This window comes from Apodemus sylvaticus, chromosome 8 (assembly GCF_947179515.1).
Source record: "Apodemus sylvaticus chromosome 8, mApoSyl1.1, whole genome shotgun sequence".
In the NCBI taxonomy this organism is placed as follows: Eukaryota; Metazoa; Chordata; class Mammalia; order Rodentia; family Muridae; genus Apodemus; species Apodemus sylvaticus.
Window position 1 is genome coordinate 94633299 of NC_067479.1, and position 23607 is coordinate 94656905.

Genomic DNA, 23607 nt, shown 5'->3' on the forward strand with positions numbered 1-23607 from the left:
AAAGACTGCAATTCTTGTAGGGAACTCAGTTTTTGCATAAGGCACCACTCAACACCAGTAGGGCCCGAGAGTAAAGAAGCAAAAATGTAATTTTCCAGGGAAAGTTGGGCATGTTAACAGACCACGGGAAAGGGGATCCATTCTGGGGAAGAGAAGAGGAAAGTGAAGCCAATCTTAGGGGTGGCGAACTACGCAGCACCAGTCGGTGCTCCAGCTGGGGGGGCTTAGAAGTCGCTAGGCTCCAAAGAGACGCGCCCTCACCATCTGGGTGGGCAGCGAACTCAGGTGTTCCAGCATGGTTGCCGAAGACCGATACCGACAGCGAAACGAAGGTAGCCGATTATTAAGGAGTACGGCTTGCGGGGGACGATGCCGAAGACAGCCAGGCCGACCAGCCAAGCGCCTCACTTCGGCCGTGGCCCCGGAAGCGGATGTCTCCGATGGGCACGGACAACCCCTGGCCCCGCCCCGCGCCATCGCCGAGGGAGGTACGTCTCTTAGCTTTCCTAGAACCCTGTACACTGCTCACGAGGGCTGGGGCAGCGACCTGGCCAGAGCATTGTGCACCGGTCAGTGCTCCTGGACGCCCGGAGTTGCAATTGCCGCGGGATTCCCTTGCGGGCTGCGCCTCCCCAATTTAACCGCCGTCGGCGCGTCTCCATAGCGACGGCCTTTTCTCCGGGAGGACCCCGGCGACGGGGTTGCCCTCGTGGCGCCTGCTGCGCCTGGCTCTCCGGCAGAGGGAGGCACGGTCAACTAGGGGTTGTGGCACTACGTGGCTGCTGCAGAGTTCGTCGGCCAGTGGGCCACGGCCAGAGAGCGGCGGACGCGGGCGGCCCAGCGGTGGGCCCGGGCCTGGGGCCTGCGGAGCGAGCGCTGAGCTGGCGGGGCGGGCCGGGGCGTGGGCGGCGGCCCCTCCTCCCAGCGCAGGTAAAGGCGACTGCGCTGAACCTCCGAGGGCGACGATTCATCTGACGCTGCTCTAACCTGGCCTGTCAGTGCGTGGCGGGATTCCGGGAGCGCCTCTCCACGTCCCCGTCACTCCTAAGCGTAAGGAGGCTACTAATGATCCCTAGAGTTAGGGAAGATAACGAAGCCACATTCTCCAGGGAAAGGAGATTGCCTCGGAGAAGAGCTGCGAGGCTCTTGTCGCCCCACATCTCGTGGATTGAGCTTCCGTGCCCTTCTGTAGGGGGTCCCAAATTCGGCCCAACTTTTTGGTTACCGATATCCATGGCTCTCACATTCCCAGACCAGTCCCTCCCTCGTGATAAAGACCAACCAAGGGTTTCCCTTAACACTGTCTTTCAAGGATTGTGTGTATTTTCAAAAGTGTGAGCTCTTCCCTCACTAGTGAGCTAGATGGGTGCCTTATTCAGACATACCATTCTGGGGATCCCGTCCTCTGGGGCCATCTGCCTCTGTGGACTCTGTTGTGCATGCATAGTCAGGCACAGATGGCGAGATGCTAGACACTCTAGGCCGGGAGGTGAGCGGCTGCAGCTGCTGCCAGCTAGCATCTACACATCCATGGAGCTACCAAGACCTGAATTAATTATAATTAGCACAGTTGTGGCTTAGAGCTTGGAAACTTGGAGTGTGCCAATGAAGACATCTGTATCACGCCAGAAACATGGCTATTGAATTAGCTGTGGGGGAAAGGCACCTAGGTGATGGAGCTCAGGGAAGTATAACCTGGGATTTGGGGAAGTTTGCTGACCATGGAAGACAAGTAGGACTTAGCCAGTAAAGTGTGAAAATGTCCAACTGTTCCTGTGTTTTGACACTTCGCACCTTAGAGCCAGTACAATGAAAGACAACGATTTTCATGGGTCTTTTTTCTTTTCCCTTTGCCTACATTTTTCTTAGTATGTATGAATAGGCTCACTCTGTTACAAGTATAAATAGACTCTTAATCCTCAGGGTTGTATCCCTACCTGTGTGCCTCATAGGATGGGAGTTATTTTATAGACCATATAGTGTTTGAAGTAGAAAAAGATGGAAAAACAAAATGGTTTTGCCGTGTTCCTTTTGACCTAACAGCTCTATTGGAATCTCTAGCTTTTCCTTATTCTGGAATTTAGTGTCGGTGATTATTAAGATTACTGTAAGATCTCTTCATTTTTGGAGAACTGGACTGCTCCTGGATTAACAAGTCTGTTCTACAAATGTCACATGCGTGTTGCACTTTTGGAAGGGACGGCCTTCAGTGTCAGGATCCAGCAGGAGAATTACATTTTCATTTAACTCCTTGTTTCTGTGGAACTTCTGTTCACAGATCACAGATAGACACATGCGATCGTTCCGCAACCGAGAGGAAAGAGCGGGATTGCTGGTGTAAGGAGAGCACAGAAAGATGCTGTTGGTGACCTCACATTTGAGAGCAGAGGAAGCAAACGCAGAGAAGAGTATTTGAGTCATTTAGTGTGAGGGAGTGGCCCTGTGGTCAGTCCACTGGAAGTGGCTGGAGTAAGAGCTCCATCTTCCCCACCCTCCACTCCTACCTCTACTCCTCTAACTGGAAGACACCAGTCCGTGCTAGAGTGCAGATGGGTGCGGTCCACCAGGAAAGGAGGGGAGCTGATGCTACAGGAGAACAGTCATAGGACAGGGTGCAGAGCAGCAGTGGGAACCCTTGCATGGTTATCTATGCCCATATTGTAATAGGAGGGGAAAGTTTTTTAAAAAGTTGTTGAGACTGAATATAAACAGGTATTTAGCTTTAGCATTTTTTTTTAATGTGGAGGCATGCTAGAGAGATGGTAGGTAAAGTACTTACCTCACAAGTGTGAGGACCTGAGTTCAAATTCCCAGTACCTAAGGAAATGCAGGACCGGTGTGGCAGCCCGCCTGCGATGCCGGCACTCAGGAGGCGATGAGATCCTGAGAACAAGCTGACTAAATAGACTGGCAAGTTGTGGGCTTAACAGAAACTTGTAAGGGGAAAGAAACTCGAGCAAGGAAACACCTGACAGAACTGCTGCTGATTTCACACACACACACACACACACACACACACACACACACACACACACACGTGTGCGCGCACGCAAAACAGAAAGCAAAGGCTGAAAGCCCAGCCTGGCGCGGCAGAAAGCAAAGGCTGAAAGCCCAGCCTGGCGCGGCAGGACCAAAAGTTCAGAGTCAGCTTGGGCTGTATAATGAGACCTTGTCTCAAAAACAATAAACAGAATAGGTTTTTTCCCCCTAAGATTCTTTTATATTAATGAGTAATATCTGTCCTGGGCTATCTCTGTATGTGTTTATGAGGAGTTTGTACACAGATGGTTTGGGAATGTAAAGGTTTTGCAATTTCTGAGCAAAAGAACCATGAGTTTTCTGCTGCTGCTGCTTCTCCTTCTTTCTTTTTCCTTCTTCCTCTTCCATCCTCATAATCCTCCCTCCCCTTCCCTAACCCTCCTCCTCCCTCACCCTCCTCTTCCTCCTCCATACACACAGTGTATATGAAATTTTGAGAGCTGCTTCTCTTGTCTCCTCCTCCTCCTTCTTCTTTAATGTATGTGAGTACCCTGTAGCTGTCTTCAGACACACCAGAAGAGGGCATCAGAACCCATTACAGATGGTTGTGAGCCACCATGTGGTTGCTGGGAATTGAACTCAGGACCAGTGGAAGACAGCCAGTGCTCTTAACTGCTGAGCTGTCTATCTCCGGCCCTGGGAGTTTCTTCTAAACAGACCAAGGAACCCTCATTACCAGGAAAGACAACATGATGAAACTTACTTTGAAAGCTGGTGTTTTTTATGTAAGTAGCTAGAAGACTTTCATCAGCAAGTGCTTTCTGTCACTTATCTACTTACAGAAAATGAGTACTTGCTTGAAGCCCATCTTTTGTGTCCTGCTAACTAGAATAGCTCAAATTCATTTTCTATGTGTGTACATTTCTCTGTATGTGTAAGTACACATGTGTAGAGGCCATAGGTCAACCTTTTGTGGTATTCCTCAAGATGACTGTCCACCAGGGATCCTTCTATCTTCAGTGATGAGGTATCAGTCTACCACCACACCCTGCATTTTATGTTGGTTCTGGGAATCTAACTTGAATCATTAGGTTTGACTTGAACAGCAAGCATTTTCTGGACTGAATTCTCTTCCTAGCCCACATAAAAAAATTGTGTGTATGTGTTGCACATCTGTATCTGTATCTTAGTTTGCCAAGTGTGTGTAGGTGCCTGTGGAGGCCAGAGAGGGCATCAGCTCTCCTTGACCTGGAGTTACAGTTATGTGCCACCTGACATGAATGCTGGGAAACTTGGTTCGTCTGGGAGAGCAGCATGCTCTCTTAAGCCTCTGAGCCATTTTCTACATCCCCTTAAAATATAATTTTTAAGAATAGTGCTAATTCCTCAGATTACTTTGTCAGAGACGCCACAGTCCATTGTTGTAGAATATTTTCTCACATTTTGAACCCTAAGATTTTGTTGTTTCTGAAAATAAAAACAACAACAAAAACCCTGTTTCTTTCTAGTTGTGGTATGGCTCAGCCTTAGCACATACCTTTAATCCCCCTGGCTGGAATACAGACACACCCTTAGCACACATCTTTAATCCCAAACAATGAAGGTAAAGTTAGTTTGTAGAAGGAAACATGCATGTTTGAAAGTGATGTCTGAGTGGCGGACAAAGTGACAAATGATATGCCTGACTCTGAAAAGAACAGAGGGGAATGGGAAGGTACTTAAGAGAGGCAGCTCAGAGAGAAAAGAGAGAGACGGCAGCTTTACTGGGAAACTTGTATAGAGGCAAGTTGCAGAGAGAAGAAGCCAGACAGGTGAAGGCCGAAGGAGAATGAGAGGAGCCAGAAGACTGGGGCAGATCGTCAGTTTGAGGCCAGAGAGAAAAAGTCAGAGGCTGAGAGAGAAGCCAGATTGTCTGAGTGGAGAGGAGATTTAGCCAGAATAGTTGAATTTAATCAGCCAGTCAGAGTTCAGAAAGAACTAGGAAGGAGGGAGTTTATTCAGTAAGTCTCAGAGGCTGAAAACATTCTAGTCCTAGATAAGATGTACAGAAGCTAGAAGCTTCCAGACCTGGGCTTGGGTTAGCAGACAGAGGCAGTGAGCCTTAGAGATGACAATTAGATCAGGTGAATAAACGATACTTTTTAGTCCATGTCCAGTTTAACTAGTTTTTGGGGGGTTGGTTGGTTGGTTGGTATTTTTGAGACAGGCTTTCTCTGTGTAGCCCTGCCTGTCCTGGAACTCACTCTGTGGGCCAGGTTCAAGCTCAGCGATCTGCCTGCCTCTGCCTCCTGAGCACTGTGGCTAAAGGCATAGCCAGCTTAACTAGGTGTTTCAAACAGAAAATCGATTCTGGAATGTTTGTCTAGTTGCTAGACTTCAGATATTTCTCTTTGATAGATGTTTTTCTTGTAGTATTCAATGTAACAAGGCTAAAGTTATGTGCTTCTCCATATACTATGAAAGTCTTGTATATGATCATCATAAAATTTTCAGTTCCCCTATTGGGTGCTTGGAATTTATTAACTTAAAAATAAGTATCTGGCAAAGTATCCTGTTTCCCTTGTCTCCTGTCTGAGTAAGCGTGCAGAAGCGTTCTGATTGCATCCTCATGGACTCACTGACCTTGGGGCTTTTAATTTTATAGGATTAATTGCTAATGTTTATGTAAGACAGAAGAAAAGGATGTCATTCCGTAAAGGTACATGCTCCCCTTCCCTCTCCCTCTCCCCCTTTAAGTTCTGTTGTTTTTATATTTACCAAGGCCAAAAGCTGTAACACAGGTTTTTCTCTGTTTCAGTAAACATCATCATCTGGGTCCTGGCTGTTGTTCTCTTCTTACTGGTTTTGCACCATAACTTCCTCAGCTTGAGCAGTTTGTTAAAGAATGACGTTTCAGGTATGGGAGGAGCCTTTACATCCCTAACCCTGTCCTACTGTCTGTTGTTAAGGACCTGGAGGTCCTGGGGCCCCACATCCTAAAGCAAACTTTCTTCTTGCTTTTACAAAGACTCAGGCAAGTAAAGGGGGGGAAAGTACAGTTTGACCTTAGCAGATGGGGCAGAGTGGAAAGGGGTGTCTGCAGAAAGGAGGAGGGAACATGTGGACTCTCTAGAGGAGGTCTGGGAGAGGAAGTTTGTGCAGAGTCAGGGCTAATTGTCCAGAGCGAGGGCTTATCTTTAGTAGTTGCCTGCTCTAGACAGCTCTGGCTGTCGGGAAGGTGGGGAGTGGGCGACTGAGTTGGGCAGTGGCAGTGACGGGGAAGGAGCTGGGCTTCAGCGGAGGGACAGATTTCGACCAGCCTCAGTCAGGGTCTGGTAGTTTGTTAAAAGTGTGTTCTGATAGCAAGCACACTGGGTACTCATTAGTCATCTGGTGCCTCCCCCTCTTCTCTGTGCTGAAGTCTTTCGCTAAGGACTTGATCTGAGAGGATATTTCTTTCTGTCAAGTCAGAGGCCCTAAAGAACACCTGTGGGCTGCCATCTGCTTGTAGTTCATCAGGTCAGAGCTTTAAAAGATGGGTACAGACAAGTGTCCCTGGTATTTGATGCTTGCCTTTGCCACTACAAGGTGTCATCAATATGGCAACTTTTTGTTTTGTTTTGTTCGAGACAGGGTTTCTCTGTGTAGTCCTGGCTGTCCTGGAACTCACTCTATAGACCAGGCTGGCCTGGAACTCAGAAATCCGCCTGCCTCTGCCTCCCAAGTGCTGGGATTAAAGGTGTGCACCACCACTGCCCGGCCTGGCAGCAACTTTGTTTTAACTGTTACTTTCTTTTAACTTAGCAATCACAAGAGTAGGACTTTTGTAATAAAGCAGAAATCATAAAGTCTAAGCTAATCAAAAATTTTTTATTGTATATAACATTGCAGTTCTTTAGTTCATGTGAATCTACTCTGGTAATGAGGGATATTTGAGGCTTCAGGGTGTTTGTTAAATATCTTGAGACCAGATCTTAAGACTCTGGCTGGCTTCAAAGTCACTCTATAATATAGGCTATCCTTGAATTCCTGGCCCTCATGCCTTAGCCTCCATAGTGATGGTATTGCACTTGTGAACACATGTCATTGTTTAAAAACTCAATTTTGAGGATAAATGCGACAATACACCACAGAAATCCTAGCAGTTGGGAAACTGAGGTAAGGCAAGAGAATCATGAATCTGAGGCCAGAATAGACTGTAGCAAGACTTTGTTTAAAAAAATTCTTCTCTGGGCTAGAGAAATGGCTCAGCGGTTAAGAGCACTGACTGCTCTTCCGAAGGTCCTGAGTTCAAATTCCAGCAACCATCTGTAATGAGATCTGATGCCCTTTTCTGGTGTGTCTGAAGAGAGGTATAGAGTACTTACATATAATAATAGATCTTTAAAATTAAATTCTTCTCACCCCTTTCTAGTGGGTAGTAATCCAATAAAGTCTATACCATGGCTCACCGTTCACACACAATATATACCACATACACATATGCAACAGTAAGTAAATTTAGGAGGAAAAGTTTAAGCCACCTTTGGATACATACCAAGACAAGGTCAGTCTGAGATACCTATGACTGTCTCAAAAAGGAAGGAGACCCAGACTTAGCTCGTCTGTAATCCCAGCATGGGGAGGCCGAGGTGGAGTGGTTTAGTCAGTATTAGTTGAATAAGTTATTTCACTGACCTGAGAGACTACTTAAAAGAATTTGACTGGTATCGTCTAGACCTTTTCTTACTATGTATATTTTTCTATATATTTGAGATTATACTAAGCTTCATATGATAAAAATTTCCATGTGATTTTATAAGCATAACTACTTTCATACATGGCAAGAGGCAGCTGCACAGAAGCAGCACCTAGAGCTGGCTTCACACTCAGGAGGGGACGCTACGACTCGTCCTCGTGGGAAGATATGTTTTTTTAATAACTTTTAATTTTAGTTGGCAATCCCACAGTAGGAACTGAATTTCTTGCAGCATAGACTGGTTATAATTTATCTATTTTTTTTTGTTTTGTTTTGTTTTGTTTTTTTGGATTTGTTTTTGTCGAGACAGGGTTTCTCTGTGTAGCCCTGGCTGTCCTGGAACTCACTCTGTAGACCAGGCTGGCCTTGAACTCAGAAATCCGCCTGCCTCTGCCTCCCAGAGTGCTGGGATTATAGGCGTGCACCACCACTGCCCTATAATTTGTATGTTGTATTTATAGTTATAACTCCAGTGATGGACATTACTTAGCATATAGTAAGTGCTCAGTGTTTATCGATAACTAAATGAGTATATAGCTATTTCTCTATAGTCACAGGACTAGCTATAGGACCCACATCTTCAAATACTGTGTCTGTTGTATGAAATTTCATAGAAAGAACTTGCATATAACTTGTATACATCTTACTATGTACTATAAAGCATTTCTAGATTGCATATAATATCTTGTATAGCATAAATCCTTATTGTATTATTTAGGTCCTAATGATAAAAATCATGGTTCTGAATTTTTAGTACAGTAATTTCTTTCTATGTGGAAATCATAAATGTGGAGATCCTACTGTATCATAAAAGCCAAGGATGGTTTACAGAGTAATACCACAGTTATGTATTAAATTTTCTTTTAAAATTTAATTTTCTATTTCAATCTAGTACTTTTCCTATTTAAACTCTAATCGTAGGCCTAGGTATCTAGCTTAGAAGTAGAATTTGCTCAGCATATGCTAAGTTCATCCCCAGTACTACGGAGAGTAAATTCTGATCATGATCCATTACGTTGATTTTTTTTTAAAGATTTATTTATTATATGTAAGTACACTGTAGCTGTCTTCAGATACTCCCGAAGAGATTTCAGATGGCTGTGAGCCACCATTTGGCAGCTGGGAATTGAACTCAAGACCTCTGCAAGAGCAGTCAGTGCTCTTAACTGCTGAGCCATTTTTATGTCTCTTTATGATTTGTAGTTTGAAAAACAGTTTGTAAGTATAAATAAAATGAAGGGTTATTTGGCGTATCTGTGTTGACTGGGCCTCGCACATGTAAAGCATTGTACCCTTACTGCTGAGCCAGGTCCCTAGCTTTAAATTTGGACTCTTGTCTAGTTCAAATTTTGTCCTTAAGAAGGAATTATTAAGACAAAGACCATGTGCCTCTTTAAGGCTGTTTATAAACTGTCGTAATACATCCTAGAAACATTCTGTAACTTCCTTACTAAAATTGAATTTTACTACTAAGTACTACTAATTTTCCTTAGTAAGAATTTTACAAATTTTACAAATTGTATAAAAGTGGTGACATAGCTGGGTGGTGGTGGCGGCGCACGCCTTTAATCCCAGCACTTGGGAGGCAGAGGCAGGCAGATTTCTGAGTTTGAGGCCAGCCTGGTCTACAGAGTGAGTTCCAAGACAGCCAGGACTTCACAGAGAAACCCTGTCTCGAAAAAACAAAAAAACAAAACTAACAAACAAAAAAAAAGTGGTGACATATAGGAAAACATAATTTCCTATTGTATGCCTCCAAGTTACTGGGCAAGAATGAGTAAGTAGTTGCTATAATTGCCGTGTTATCTCCTTCTGTGTCTCAGGCTAGCCAGGACTACATAGCAAAACTCCTTTTCAAAGCAAAAAACAAACAAAAAAACAACCCAAAGCAAGAACAGAAATTCATGAGATTGTACTGGTGCTTTCCTTGTGTGTTCTTTTCAGATTCAGGAATTGTGGGGCTTCAGCCCATAGACTTAATTGCAAATGTTCATCAACATCCAGTAAATGAGAGACAAGAGGAGATTCCGGTGGTTATTGCTGCCTCTGAAGACAGACTGGGTGGGACCATTGCAGCTATAAACAGCATTCACCAAAACACTCGCTCCAATGTGATTTTTTACATTGTTACGTTCAACAGTACAGCAGACCATCTCCGGTGAGCACTGCTTTCCTAACTGATTCTGCCTCTGCTTGATACTCTTCATAGGCCCACTGCTAAACCAGGAGCCGTTTTACAACATGATGATGTTTTACCACACACATACATACACACACACACACACACACACACACACACACACAAATACAGTTTTCCATATGATTGTGTCATGCCTCTGTGGCAGGAGAAATGATAATTTGTCAGGAAGTAAACTAGCTGTTATAGTCGCACTATTAATTCCACAGTTCTTTTAATTATAGGTCTAACGAGCCGGGCGGTGGTGGCTCACGCCTGTAATCCCAGCACTCTGGGAGGCAGAGGCAGGCAAATTTCTGAGTTCGAGGCCAGTCTGATCTACAGAGTGAGTTCCAGGACAGCCAGGGCTATACAGAGAAACCCTGTCTTGGAAAAAAAACAAAAATAAATAAATAAATAAAATAAAATAAAATAAAAAAAAGGTCTGTTTCTCAACCTGACTTGCTGAATAAGGGAAGCAGTATATGATTTACTAGTCATAGCTTCTTAGAGATATGCATGCACAAAGCACTGGGTTCAATTCTCACCATCACAGAAACTGGGCATGGTGTCTTATACCTGTTACCCCAGCATTCGGGAGGTGGAAGGAGGATTAGAAGTTACAAGTAGTCCATGTTTGGCTGGCTCTTCTCAAGTCTAGTTTCTGCAGTAGTTTGGTTGTGGGAGAAGACACTGTCCCACAGATTCCTGGTAGAGAAGGACCTTTGGTGGAGATACCTTCATCTTAAGTGAGGAAGCCCTAGTCTTAGAGAAACAAAGAACTTGAAACATCTATTTAGTTCCTAGGTGTCTCTTACATTGCATTCCACCACTATTAGAAAAGCATAGAAGATCCAGCCATATACATTAGAAACATGACCAAATGTTTTTTTCTCTTCATTAGGTCTTGGCTTAACAGTGGTTCCCTGAAAAGCATCAGGTACAAAATTGTAAATTTTGACACTAAACTTTTGGAAGGGAAAGTAAAGGCGGATCCTGACCAGGGGGAGTCCATGAAACCAGTGAGTTCCATGTGTCTTTGTTTCTTTTGGGGAGTGTATTTGATTAGAATACCTGGGTGACTGTGGCTACAGTGCAGGTAGTTCCCTAGGAACCAAACTTGGGGACTCCAGTCCATGACTATTTTTTACCTGGGTTCTTGTACAAATAAAAGCCCAGCTATTGTATCCTATGCTGATATTTCTTCCCTTTCTTCTTGTCAGTTAACCTTTGCAAGGTTCTACTTGCCAATTCTGGTTCCCAGTGCAAAGAAAGCCATATACATGGATGATGATGTAATTGTACAAGGTACCAAAGAATGAGTTCTGTTCTTCATCGGTATTCTGGGCTGTAGTGGGTTGTCGATGGTCTACTATGAAGGTCCCCCATTCTTTAGAAGTGAGAGGAACAGAATCTCACGACAACTGCAGTTACTCATCTCACTTTACCCATTTCAGGTGATATACTTGCCCTGTACAACACCCCACTGAAGCCAGGGCATGCTGCTGCATTTTCAGAAGATTGTGACTCAGCCTCTACTAAAGTCATCATCCGTGGAGCAGGGAACCAGGTTAATGGCTTACTTACGCCCTGTGAAGGCTAATGAGAAGTTTCCAATTCAGAGCTCCATCTTAGTTATTGCTCTCCAGATCTCACAGCTACTTTTTTATTGATTTATGGAGTTTACAACCAGATTGTCCTTGAATGTTCTAAGACAAACTCAAGATCCCAGCTGTTTTCTATAGGATCTGTCTCTTTTGCTTATAATTTAGGTAGTCAAACTCAAATACCCAGTGACATGTCTTTAATCTCAGCACTTGGGAGGCAGAGGCAGGCAGATCTGAGTTGGGGGCCAGCCTGGTCTACAGAGTTCCTGGACAGCCAGGGCAATACAGAGAAACTCAGTCTCAGGGGAAAATAAAAGTTCAACTACTGACTTCCTTTTCTTTACTTGCTTTAAAAACTCATCTTTAAAGCAGCAAATATTTCATTTGTGTTTTCAGTACAATTATATTGGTTATCTTGACTATAAAAAGGAAAGAATTCGTAAGCTTTCCATGAAAGCCAGCACCTGTTCCTTTAATCCTGGAGTCTTTGTTGCAAACTTGACTGAATGGAAAAGACAGAATGTAACTAACCAACTGGAAAAATGGATGAAACTCAATGTAGAGTAAGTATGTAAACTGGCTTAGCTATTAAAATGAGCAGTGGTCCATTCTCTTCACTAACATGCTATTTCCCCCAGAGAGGGATTATACAGCAGAACACTGGCTGGCAGCATCACTACGCCCCCTCTGCTTATTGTATTTTATCAGCAGCATTCCACAATTGACCCTATGTGGAATGTCCGCCATCTTGGTAAGTATAAAACCATCGTTCATGCTGGTAATACTAGCACTTGGGATAGACACAAAGACAGCAGTTTTGAGGTTAGCCAGAGCCACCTAGCAGACCCGACATCAAAACAAATAGCCAGACTTACACTAAGCACCACTTGGTATCTAAGAACACCTCCTCCAGGAGACTATGACCCTTTAGTTTCTGCAGCTTAACATTGCATTCTTTGTCTTCATTTGGCACTTTTTATTTAAGGTTCCAGTGCTGGAAAACGGTATTCACCCCAGTTTGTAAAGGCTGCCAAGTTACTTCACTGGAATGGTCACTTCAAGCCTTGGGGAAGAGCTGCTTCATATGCTGACGTTTGGGAAAAGTGGTATATTCCAGACCCAACAGGAAAATTCAGTTTAATCCGAAGACATATGGATACCTCAAACATAAAGTGAACTACAATTGAAGCCAAATGCGTCACTCAGGAACCCCAGGAAGATGCTATGTGGAAGATAACAGTTGGAGGGCTTGAGTTTCTCTGTACCAACTATAGAAAACAGTTCAACTGGGTGGAGATCATAGATCTCCAAATGACTATCATGTCTCCATCTGGCTTACCAAATGTTTGCTTACTATATTGCTGACTTAAAGGACAGACTGAACTCCAGCATAACTGCATCTAGCTGCTGTAGGTAGGAACTGCTGTTTGGTTTTAGTTTTGTAACCTGTGGCCTGGTTTGTAAATAAAATCTACATTTTCCAATAGACTTCTTTGCTTCTTAAGAATGTAAACACTGCTGTTCTTCCAAAGTTCAATTCCCCCTATTTCAGGTCACAAACTGTATCATTCTAGTTCCAGGGGACCCAATGTTCACCCCCACCCAACCCCCAGATTTTGTCCTGAGTGCTAGGTGCCACCATACCTGGCCATAAATAAATGTAAACACTTGTATTTTGTTTTTAATTTATGATACATATTCACAAGATTTACATTTTATATCATACACCAAACCAACTAGAACACTGTACAGAGACCATGTTAATGTGTAGAAGTTATATATAATCTGTGGTAAAGTCATAGGCATCATCCTCTTCAGTCATTTTATTCAAGGTAAGTGATCTGTCAGATGGTTTACCTGTATCAGAGAAAAAAAAGTGAAATTTTATACAAGAAAATAAAAGCTATTGTGCTCAAACTGCTTTGTTACAAGTCCTATTCCCAGACTCACTTGCTGTTGACTGCTCAGGTGACATCTCCCTGGTTTCTTCTACAGGGGCCATATCTGAGATCTCTGCCTGTGGACCAAGAAACTGCTATGAAATAGCATGTAACTTCTCATTACCCATGGAGGTAGGACAGATCAGTCATGGATAGTACCCCTAATGCTTTAAATACCTGAACTGTACAGGGGTTTCTTCTTATTACATGTTTTTCATCACTACCATTTTCTTGATCATCACCATCCTGTTTGTCTTCTGTTGGTCTTAGTAATTCTTCAGGTAAGTCCTTCTCTTCTAGTATTGCATTTGTCAGTCCGGAAGACCGGAAAAGGATTCTATTAGTTAAATGAGGGCCCTTGAGGACTAGAGGAAATAAAAATCGAGTTAACAGATAAGACCTCCAGCAGTGTTGTCATTCACTATTATGTCATATTCATTCATGTAACAAAAACAAACACAACTTCACCTTGTATGCTGTGTACATTATTCTTTTCTAGTTCTTCTAGATTAAAGCCTTTCTTCATGCTTGCTGCAATATTCTCATTAGAATGCAGAGAATGACTCCAGGATGCAGGGGGATGGCAGTAGTAACCTAACGAGGCACTGGCATGAGAGACAAGATGTGTCAGAACAGGCCAGTCCCTTTATTCGAAGTTGTCTCCCAAAATGCCAATACAAAGACACCTTACCCTGTCCACTCAGACCACAGCAGCTTAGCAGCACTTTCGACATCTGGGCTTCCACCTTTTTGGTGCAGACCTCTTCTCTGAGCAAGTTTAGTAAAAAAATCCAGAGAATCCTTATACTCCGGGACAGTGTATTTTAACACCACCTTTAAAATAAAACATGACCTGTCCCTAATCTATAATATAGATAAAGAACAGTGGTAGGGAGCTCAAAGGAAATTCTTTTACCTGTTGATTATCAGCCTGAGACAGAATGGCACTGGCAGCTGCCAGTGGTCTTAGTACTTCAATGCTTGCTGGACTTCGTAGGGCAAGTGCAGCAGGGGAGTTAGACGGAGAGACAATAAAGCAAGGACTATCTATGAGTGTGATCTGCTTGTCTAAAGGGACAATCTGCATGCTCCTGGAAAAAAAAAGGGGGCATGGAATTAACAAATTAGCAAAGACAACATCCACCTTAGAGCAAGGCAACATGAAGCTCAGGGTTGGATTGAACAAATTCAGCACAGCAGTTAAGTCAGATCCAATTTGTCATCACTGCTTCATGTTTATGTGAAACCTTAAAATAAGCCCTGTAAGATACAGTGTTTTTCCAAGACCAGGTCCAACACTACTTTGTCTAAGGGAGCTTTCCTCCCAGCACCAGCTACTGATTTCTTTCTCATCACTGACAGTTCCATTTACCTTGTAAGTCCCATGGAAACTCCAACACTGCAAATCCATTCTTGTTTTAAGCTATTAATGATGCTGCTTTTCCCCACATTTGGGAAACCTACAAATACACATAAACTCGGATTATGTTTATAAACACATATTCTAGCAGTTGCCTTGCCCACACCAGCCAAGTGCTCCATCACTGAGCTCTTAGATGCCCATAGTAAGGTGAGCCAGAGTTAACACCTGACAACAATCCTTTCCGTTTTAACAAATCCATGCACATTTCACAACGTGAAGTCCCTGACTAAGTACTTAAGTGGTAAAGAGGCTGAAAGAGACGCACCAACCACTCCAACCTGAATATCCTTTCCACAGGACTGCTGAAAACCTCCAAGAAGCTTCCAAAGTGCTTCCTTGCCACAGCAGATTTTACTTTGGAATGGAACTTTCTTCTTTTTTATCTTTAAACATTCAAAAAAGGAAAAAAAAAAAAAAGCAATTTTAGTTCTGGTAAACATCACCACCAGGTGGAATCCAAAAGTACGGCATCAAAGTCCAGCTCACAGGCTTCTACTCTCTTTGTGATGATCTTTAATGAAATCAGAGTTGGATCTTAATGTTTTTCACTTTCATCAACATTTTGTATACTCATCATATTTCAATCATCACAAATCTGAAGAAACCCGTATTCCCTCCCACCTTGGCGTACCTTGAATGTCTTTCTTTTCTTTAAGTTTGTTGAGGCTTTGAACACGACGGTCGGCAATTCTTTATTCAAATAATTTAGCCAGTTCTCCAAATTCTCCTTTGGTACTAAATCTGAATTGGGAAAAGACACTTTAATTCAGTGGTTTTAGACTAACATTAACTATTGATTGTATTAATCTGCATTTCCCCAATGTTTTGAAAGGAATTAAAGGTAAAGAAAGTAAATTTCCTACCATGCTTCTTGTGTTTAGAGATGTTATATCTCTACTTCTCAGTCCCCACAGCATGTATTTCAGGCCGGAACTGAGAATGACCTTCATCTCCGGAACCTCTCTTTATCCCCCCATGATGGGATCACAGGAGGGTACTTCCATGCTTGGTTTTATGTAGTGATTGGAATAAACCACCTTTTCTGAGTACCAAATAGGCACCGTACCACTTGTGAATCTCAGCATCTCCAGTACTGCTCACTCAATCTAGTCAACTCTTGCCCGTTTCCAGAATTTGTTACCTAAGCCCAACAGTGATTACAAGGCACATTCTCACACTCTTCTTCCTCTACAAAATACCTTCTTTCCCTTGGGCCTTGAACACCACTGCTGGCAATTTAGCCAGTTGTCCAAATCTTTCTTTCTTCTGGGCTCTTTCCTCCTGGTGCTCAAACCCACTCAGATGCCTAATCATTTCATTTAGAATTTTATCCCACATGGTAACTTATCTTGTACCCCCGTTTAGAGTTGAGTTTCTGTGTATGAGTATATGTGGCAAACATTCAAATCAGTTCCTATATGAAATATAGTGGTTATTCAAACTCATAACCAATAAAGACTAAATATTGAAAAGCAGAACAGAAAAATCCAGATGAATAATCACTTGCAGACACTAGCTACCCCCCCCCCCCAGGTCTTTGGCCAACATTGTGCACATTCATTGGCTTTGTTGAGGTCAGAGTTGGATCTTATCAGTCTTCAGTGATAATCAGACTGTTCGATATTTTCCTCATACCTCACAGTGCACAAATCAGATAAAGGGGGATTATTTGTACTCACCTGACTTATTTAATACAAGTACCAGCTTTTTACATCCACTTTGGATAACAGCTTCTTCTATTTGTGGACACCTGCAACCAAGAGGATCTCTGGCATCCAAAACTTCTAACACAATGTCTGAAGCTTCAATCACCTGTCACATAAGAAACCATCAGAATAGCACTCCTTGTTGAGTGAGCAGAACTCTCAACTCTAACAAGTCTAGAAGACAGGACATGTCTGCACTTCACTATGAAGACAAGTTCACTATTTCCTATATAACAAAGTTGAACAAATAACCTTACTCAGCAGCTTCTAAAAGAACATGGGCCTCCAAAGCAGAAACTGATCAAGTTAGAACATAGAATCTGCCCAGTGAGTCTTGCAGGTTAGCAATCCTTTTTAGAAGGCAGTTAGGTTAGCTTGGGAACAGCATGCCAGGACTGAGTTCTAGTAAGCAAGCACATTGAGAATCTACTGCCCACCCTTTAGACTTGGACTTCAACAGTTTTCTTTTAAAAAGTTCCCACTTTACAAAGCAGCTGGCAAGGAATGACTCTTAAGGAATCTCATTACCATTTTTGACACTAACCTATACTAAGGTACCTTTTTAAGTTCCTGACAATGTGACTTCTTTGGATTCTGTTTGCCTGCTTTAGCTTTCTTTTTTTGGGGTTCGTCAGATTCCTAAAAGAAAAAATTAGAAACAACAGTTGTTACTAGGATATTAACGTTTTCCACAGATTACTACAGGCATTATATTTTAAATGGATGAGACAGCCTACATTTTGTTACTCCCAAGAAGCCCACCTTACCTCCTGAGTTTCCACATTAGGCTGCTCATCATCAGGGCTAACTTCAAGCTTTCTTTTCCTTTCTTGCTCTTTTTGCCTATCAAGTTTCTGCTGCTGTTTTAATTCTTCAAGCTGTGTCAGAGCCAGGAAAGACACGAATGAGTGGGTGACTAGTGGTGGCATTACTTTGCAAACTATGTGTATTTATACATTCTACTGGAACTTTGAGCCAGCAAGGATTACCTGCTGTTTTCGGAGCTCGGCTTCTCGGAGAAGAGCCTCTTTAAAGGGAGCACTATTTGGAATTCCTGGGTCCTTCCTAGGCTTTTTGTGGCCCCGTTTTTTAGCTTCCTTCCTTAATTTTCGATGATGTTCTCGGACCTATTAAAAAACAGCTCTATGAGAAGGTCGAAAGGCACTTGCATAGCAGTCACAAGGCCATAGGTTCAATCCTCAGTTTTGTACAAAAGGAATAGCTCACCCTCCAAAAATACGTAACCACTTCGAGCTTAGGGAATAAGCCAGTCTAGCCACAATTTACAACGGATGCGAAGCACCCTAGAACAGCAGACCTTCTTGGAAGGATACAGGGAATTAATATGCATTCAGAAAACAGAAAAATGTCGCTCAGAAGCTCTTTGTAAGGATGCCAGTGTGCAAATTTGAGGCTTTCTCTTACTCTGTATACACATTGCCACAGCCGTAGCATGTCCAATCCTAAATCATTAACGGAGCCTTCCCATGGTGCAGAGAGGATGACCAAAGTCACATTAGCAATCTATTTGCTCCTGGTCTCCCAGGAACACTTACCTTTTTTTGGATTTTATACCGCTTATGGCAGGTCATACGTTTACTTGCTTTCTTTAATTCTGCCAAAACAAACAAACAGAAAGACTGCACACATAAGCAGCACTTTGTTTTGCATCTCTCAAATCACTTATATGGATGTCTCTTGTCAGCCCACCAACCACGTGCATGCAGTGTTCTTGCAAAGGAAGCCACAAGAGGGCTTCACTGCTTGTCCCTCTACAGACAGCACTCAATTGCCAAACTGCCACGTGGGTGCTGGGACTCAATCCTACGTCTTCATTCCATCCCAAAAATGTTTCATTTACTTATTTTGTGAGTAGGTCTGGAAGCAATTTCCAAGAGTCAGTTCTACCCATCATGTGAGTATGAACTCTTTTTTTCTTTTCCCCAAGACAGGGTTTCTCTATCTGTCCTGGAACTCACCCTGTAAACCAGGCTGGCCTCGAACTCAGAAATCCGCCTGCCTCTGCCTTCCAAATGCTGGGATCAAAGGCGTGTGCCACCACCGCCCGGCTGAGTATGAACTCTTGACAGTAAGGCTTAGCGCCGAGTGCCTTTATGAGCTTAGCCATATTCCTGGCCCTCAAGAGTTTTATAAGGACATGAATGAAGCCTACAAAAATAAGGCTAGCCTGGGCAGCACAGATCTTGCCTCAACCTTCCCTGAAAAATTATGCAATAGTATTTAATAGAACTCGATAAACCACAACGTCAGTCAATTTGACTCGGTAGATCTACAATGGAACCAACTTCTATGGGGAAAGCATTACAAATCTCAAGAACCTGTTTTTTTTTTGTTTTTGTTTTTAATTTCAGCCATGGTTTCAGTCACAGCCCAGGCTGGCTGCATACTTTCGATCTTCTTGCGTTATCCTTCGTGTGCATGATTAGGGCGCGTGTCACCAGGGCCGATAGACAATGGTTCTGAATAGTTCTAGGAAAACGCCAGGCCCGAAAAAAAGGCTCAAACACGTTAACTACAGAGATCTAGCTCAGTCTCCCCCCCATAAGGGCCTAGCTTTCCTCCTACACAACAGGCCCAATTCGGATCTCGGCCTCCCAAGGGTCACATCTACGCGGAACTGATCAATGACCTATGGATAGTCCCCCCGCCAGCCAGAAAGCACCACCTGCCCGTTTCGCTCCCAACCCCACTCACTCGGCCTCTTCATCCTGGCCGCAGACGCTTCAGGAGCCGAAGAGGTCTCAGGTACACCGCGCCTTCTCCGGAGCCACGTGCGAACTAGAACTGCAGTTCAACGTCACGCGTTCCAGGAACTGCCGGAAAGCGCGTCGGGGCTCGACCGCGTGCGCGCGCACTCACACTGTCGCACAGAGTCGGGATCGCTTGGCGGCCACGGGTTGGATTTACGGCAGTACTGGGAGGGGTGAGGGCGGTAAGGGCGGCGGGTGCTGGAGAGACGGCCGCGGCCAGAGGAGCAATAGCAGCCGTGGCGGCCACGGGGCGGGGCTCGGCGGTCGGGGACCGCGGCCGGGGCTGCAGGCGGCGAAACGGCGGGGTAAGGCCGGGCCCGGGGCGGGCGGGGCCGCCCCTCCTCGGCCGGCTGCCGGGCCTTTGTGTCGGCCCGGGCGGGCGGGCGGGAGCCGCGGCGGAGGCCCCGCCCCGTGGTGCGGACGCGCTGGTCGGGCTGGGCGCGGGGCGGGGCACGGCTCGGCGGCGGGCCTCGGACAGGCCCAGCAGCCTGGCCGCACCTGCCGCCGGGACAAAGGCAAACCGGGGCCCGGAAACTCCCCTCGCTGCGCTTTCCCGCCCGTCGCGGGGCGGCCTCAAAGCTGTCAACGTTTCCTTTAGCCCCAGAACCAGTGACAGGTCGGGCAAACTCTTCTTTTCCTCCGCCTCTTAAGGCCTCTTTTTTTTTTTTTTTTTTTTTTTTTTTGGTTTCTTGTGCTTTCGGCAACTCCCTATTGAGTTTTTGGTGTTTTTTGTTTGTTTGTTTGTTTGTTTTTTGTTTTTTTCTCTTTCCCAATGATTGCCCAAACGGAATATTTTTTTTTTTTTGTCAGACTTATTTACAGGCTAGGTACTTAAGCTTCTCATTTGTAACGTCACGACGAATTGAGTGTTTTTAAACTTTGTTTTCTGGTTTTAAAAGTATTTCCCGCTTCAAAGTTTTGTTTTCTGAAGAAGTGAGTCTTATTATTTTAAGAAAATTTGACTTGAAAGATAGGACAAAAATATAAAATCCCTGGAAAGCAAATGACAAACACAATAGAATGGATGTAGAAATTGTAGGAATAACTGTAAAAGCGTGTGTCGGAATATGCTATCTTAAGACTTTTCAAAAATTACTTCAGGAGCCAGGCATAATGGAAAACACCTGTTCTAGCGCTTGAGTGGTCAAGTTGGGAGGATTGCAAGTTCCATTCAACTTGAGTTTCATAGTGAGACCTGCAGTAAAACAAAAATGTGGTTATAAGTGCCTTTCTTAACCCATTTAGTAGTAGGTTTTTTTCCCCCAAATATAATTCAGAAGCATATTGGATTCGAAATAAATATTGAGGAACATAGCTTTTGTGCTTTAGTAGTTTTTAAGATCCAAAATGAAAGATTGATATCCTTGTTTATCTTCGCCGTGGCTAGATTTACCTCAGGATGGGTCACCTGTCTCAGTCTCCTGAATGCTGGATTTACAGGCATGTGCCACTGCTGGAGGGTGGGAGAAGTGAGGAGAGCATCTTCTGAAGAAATGTTTGGGTTCAAAACAGTAACACCTGTTTGTGCAGATGCACCTTAGAGTGTGAAGCATTGCTCAAATAATAGTGCATTTCCCAAATCCCCAAGCTATATACCCGTCTAATAGACTGTTAGGAAGACATCAGACATCATGAAGGAGGATGCTGACTTGCTAACCTTGTCTTCGTTTTTATATCACTCCCTTTATGGGAAAGATAGTTGGGTTGAAATGTACTTCAGTTGGTGGAGTGTCTCGTGTATGCATGAAGCACTAGGTTCTGTTCCTCAGTACTACGTAAAACTGGACATGGTGGTACATGTTATCCCACCATTCAGCGTGTGGAGGTAGGAGGCTCAGAAATTGAAGTCCTGAGTTCAAAACCAATTTGGTATGTATGAGACCTTATTGCAAAAAGAAAAAGAGAGAAAACCACAACAAAAGACAACAACTAAGGAGTAGATAACTATTAAAGGCTCTGAGCAGCAGTGATAAAGGTGCTTTTCTTGTGAGAAGTAGGATGATAATTGTCTACTTGTTTTGGTCTTTGAGCCATCTTTTTAACCAAAAAAAAAAAAAAAACCTTTTTAAGTATTTGTTGCAATGGTAAATAGTAAGTAAAAAACACAGAATACTAAAAGTTAATGTGTTGTCAGGTATTCGGCAGCTATACTTGATACTTGTACTTAAGTACTCTTTAAAAAACTTAACTTTGAATGCCTGCGTGTGTAGAGGTTAGAGGTCCATGGCATTGTCTTTCTGTTGCTTCCTTTTGTGTTTATATTAAGATCTGTTCATTTTTATCTTATGTGTGTGGACGTTTTGTCTCCATGTATGGCTGTGCACAATGTGTATGCCTGGTGCCTCAAGGAACATGACGAGAGGCCCTTGGAACTGGAATTACAGATGGTTATGACTGCAATGTGCGTGCTAGGAATCTAATTCAAGCCCTGGAGAATTAGAGCCACCTTTCCAGGGCTACCTTATTTTTGAAGACAAGTTCTCTCTCATTATACCTGGAGTTTGCTGGGGTTTGACTAGGCTGGCCGCCAGCAAACCCCGGTGATCATAATGTCTTTCCATGTCCTCTGTACCATCAGTGATGCAGTTATGCCTGGCTTCTGATGCGGGTGTTGGGATCTGAACTCAGGCCCTCATGCTCGCTTGAATGGCAAGCACTTTGGCTTTGCCCTCTCCCCAACTCCTGTAGTAACTCATTGTGCACTGCAAGTGTCCAGATTCGTTGTCAGACTCTTGGATTTTTGACTGTAAATAAGGCTATCCTAACATCTAAATTAAACCCCAGAATCATTTGTTTTCAGCTTATGGATAAAGAAATATGAAGTAGTACTTAAAGACTGTTTTTAAATGATGCAAAATTTTGTTTTAAACATCTCATGCATTTTCAGTACATTTAGTTTATATGCAGCAATATTTTATAGAATGGCATACAAAAATAAAGAAGACCCAGTTCTTGTGCCTAGGGAGCTTAAGAGTTTTGCTTTGAAATTTCAGAGTAATTTCTTGTGTGTTATTTCTTCACTGCCAAAAGGCTATAGGTGTACTTTACTGTTTTCATTTGGGGTTTTTATTTGTTTGTGTTTGTTTTGAGATGACAGTGAACTAATGCTAGTATCACGTGTGTACACCATCATGCCCAGTTGCATGTGGTACTAGGATTGAACCCGGGGCCTTTCAGTCTGCTTGGCAACCACTCTTCTAGCCTAGCTGTTTGCTCAGCCCTGGTTTCCATCTAAAGATGAAGAAACAGATCTGAGTTGTGGTTTAGCTAACATTGTACAGATAATTAGAGGTAGAAGGGTCTGAGTGTGGATCTATTGTTGCTTTCACATTACATGTTGAAATGTATACGTTGGATAAGAAAAATTAAAAAAAAATCTTTCTCTTGTATCTTATTTTTTGAAAGTGTATTAATGATTAAAGGATCTGGGCTGTTGTATCATCTAAAATTACAATATACTCAAAACTAATAATTTACATTTTTTGTCATTTGTTTTCCAGTGCATTATAAAAAGCAGTTATTTTGAATTGCCAACATACTTGAAGACTTTTTAAAGCCCCGCTAAACTTAAATGCTGTGTCTTTCCAGTTCAGATAGAGCTTTTGGAAAGAAATGGCATTTCCTTGATTCTTGGGTGGAGGGGAGGAAGAATTTTGTAGAGTTTGCTCTCATGAGCCGTTCTTGGTTTGTTCCAGCTTGCCAACACTTGGTGTCACATGTGAGCCTCCCACATGTGTTCACTCTCCATCCCAGCTCTGTGATTGAACTCTGCTCTTATTGACTAGGGGGCACTTGGGCAGGCATGCGTCATTCCTGGAATTGACAGTCATTTCATGTGAGTAAAGGTGAAACTCAGTGAGACATTTCTAAGCATGTGGAAGCATTGGGTTTTAAATGAAAGAACTGTCAGGTGCACCTGAGAACTGACTGGTGTGCCTGTGTCTCTCTGCAGCAAGTCTGTTTGAGTGTATGTGTTCTGTCTGCTCGTAACTCATTTATTTCCCTATCTCCCCTTTCTCTGCCTTGTTCTTCTCTTTCAGTTCTGAATAGACTAACTGAATAAGCCCTTATAAAGCCCTCCCTTCTCTCACTGGCTTCAGTTGGCCTGCAGACATAATGAGGAGATTGGCTTTTCGAGGTGCTGGTTGTGCTCTGGTAAAGCTGGTAAATTACTGATCATCTTCACCCTTTCCTATTTCTGTCGTTCCTTATCTTTCCCCTTCAACAATCTGAATTTTTTGTAATAATCCTTCCCACCTGAGTCCCTCCTGTGTTTATCAGGTTGTTT

General features: G+C 43.4%; 3 protein-coding genes and 3 non-coding genes across 51 annotated transcripts in view; 2 read left to right on the forward strand and 4 right to left on the reverse strand.

The window, feature by feature from the left end:
- Positions 1-236: 236 nt before the first annotated feature.
- Glt8d1 (glycosyltransferase 8 domain containing 1) lies at positions 237-12967 on the forward strand. 4 transcript variants are annotated; one of them, XM_052190057.1, is made up of 10 exons: positions 237-488; positions 5624-5677; positions 5777-5875; positions 9641-9854; positions 10777-10894; positions 11096-11180; positions 11330-11442; positions 11876-12042; positions 12118-12230; positions 12465-12967. In XM_052190057.1, exons 1-10 carry the CDS (start codon positions 296-298, stop codon positions 12653-12655), a joined length of 1347 nt encoding a protein of 448 aa, XP_052046017.1. In that variant the 5' UTR covers positions 237-295; the 3' UTR covers positions 12656-12967. The 4 variants fall into 4 exon arrangements, with proteins under 4 accessions (XP_052046017.1, XP_052046020.1, XP_052046018.1 ...); XM_052190058.1 differs by lacking the exon at positions 237-488 and adding an exon at positions 492-1050; XM_052190059.1 differs by lacking the exon at positions 237-488 and adding an exon at positions 492-930.
- Positions 12968-13134: 167 nt separating this feature from the next.
- Positions 13135-19356, reverse strand: Gnl3 (G protein nucleolar 3). Of its 3 annotated transcripts, none has more exons than XM_052190054.1 (15): positions 19264-19356; positions 18105-18163; positions 17538-17675; positions 17316-17426; positions 17107-17187; positions 16522-16654; positions 15474-15583; positions 15108-15225; positions 14792-14879; positions 14336-14510; positions 14111-14253; positions 13888-14024; positions 13597-13784; positions 13430-13496; positions 13135-13336 (listed from the first exon to the last, which is right to left on the reverse strand). In XM_052190054.1, the coding sequence occupies exons 1-15, from the start codon at positions 19274-19276 to the stop codon at positions 13254-13256; spliced, it is 1644 nt and encodes a 547-aa protein (XP_052046014.1). In that variant the 5' UTR covers positions 19277-19356; the 3' UTR covers positions 13135-13253. The 3 variants fall into 3 exon arrangements, with proteins under 3 accessions (XP_052046014.1, XP_052046013.1, XP_052046015.1); XM_052190053.1 differs by having other exon boundaries at positions 13430-13511; XM_052190055.1 differs by having other exon boundaries at positions 13430-13511; positions 18105-18188; positions 19264-19351.
- Positions 14577-14656, reverse strand: LOC127691791 (small nucleolar RNA SNORD69). The gene has a single exon (XR_007979369.1). It is a non-coding gene; the product is annotated as a small nucleolar RNA SNORD69 (small nucleolar RNA).
- Positions 15353-15432, reverse strand: LOC127691794 (small nucleolar RNA SNORD19B). The gene has a single exon (XR_007979372.1). It is a non-coding gene; the product is annotated as a small nucleolar RNA SNORD19B (small nucleolar RNA).
- Positions 16405-16480, reverse strand: LOC127691789 (small nucleolar RNA SNORD19). The gene has a single exon (XR_007979367.1). It is a non-coding gene; the product is annotated as a small nucleolar RNA SNORD19 (small nucleolar RNA).
- Positions 19357-19538: 182 nt separating the features above from the next.
- Positions 19539-23607, forward strand: part of Pbrm1 (polybromo 1) — a 93625-nt gene continuing 89556 nt past the window's right edge. For 24 of the 41 annotated variants that reach the window (XM_052190010.1, XM_052190031.1, XM_052190040.1 and 21 more), the window contains exons 1-3: positions 19539-19624; positions 23015-23154; positions 23360-23483. In XM_052190010.1, the coding sequence (XP_052045970.1) occupies positions 23436-23483 (48 nt within the window). In that variant the 5' untranslated portion in view covers positions 19539-19624; positions 23015-23154; positions 23360-23435. Of the gene's footprint in view, positions 19625-19771; positions 19936-23014; positions 23155-23359; positions 23484-23607 lie in introns of those variants that run through there. The other 17 variants (XM_052190013.1, XM_052190017.1, XM_052190033.1 and 14 more) reach the window with 6 other exon arrangements.

Excerpts from the sequence above, each read along its gene's own strand:
- Gnl3 (XM_052190053.1), bottom strand. Across the intron at positions 14,511-14,791 it reads GTTTCCATGGGACTTACAAG|GAGCATGCAGATTGTCCCTT; the intron begins GTAAATGGAACT and ends TTTTTTTTCCAG. Across the intron at positions 14,025-14,110 it reads CTGTGGTCTGAGTGGACAGG|TGCCTCGTTAGGTTACTACT; the intron begins GTAAGGTGTCTT and ends CTCTCATGCCAG.
- Glt8d1 (XM_052190057.1), top strand. The coding sequence starts at position 296 with ATGGTTGCCGAAGACCGATACCGACAGCGAAACGAAGGTAGCCGATTA. Across the intron at positions 9,855-10,776 it reads AGTACAGCAGACCATCTCCG|GTCTTGGCTTAACAGTGGTT; the intron begins GTGAGCACTGCT and ends TCTCTTCATTAG. Across the intron at positions 12,043-12,117 it reads TGGATGAAACTCAATGTAGA|AGAGGGATTATACAGCAGAA; the intron begins GTAAGTATGTAA and ends TATTTCCCCCAG.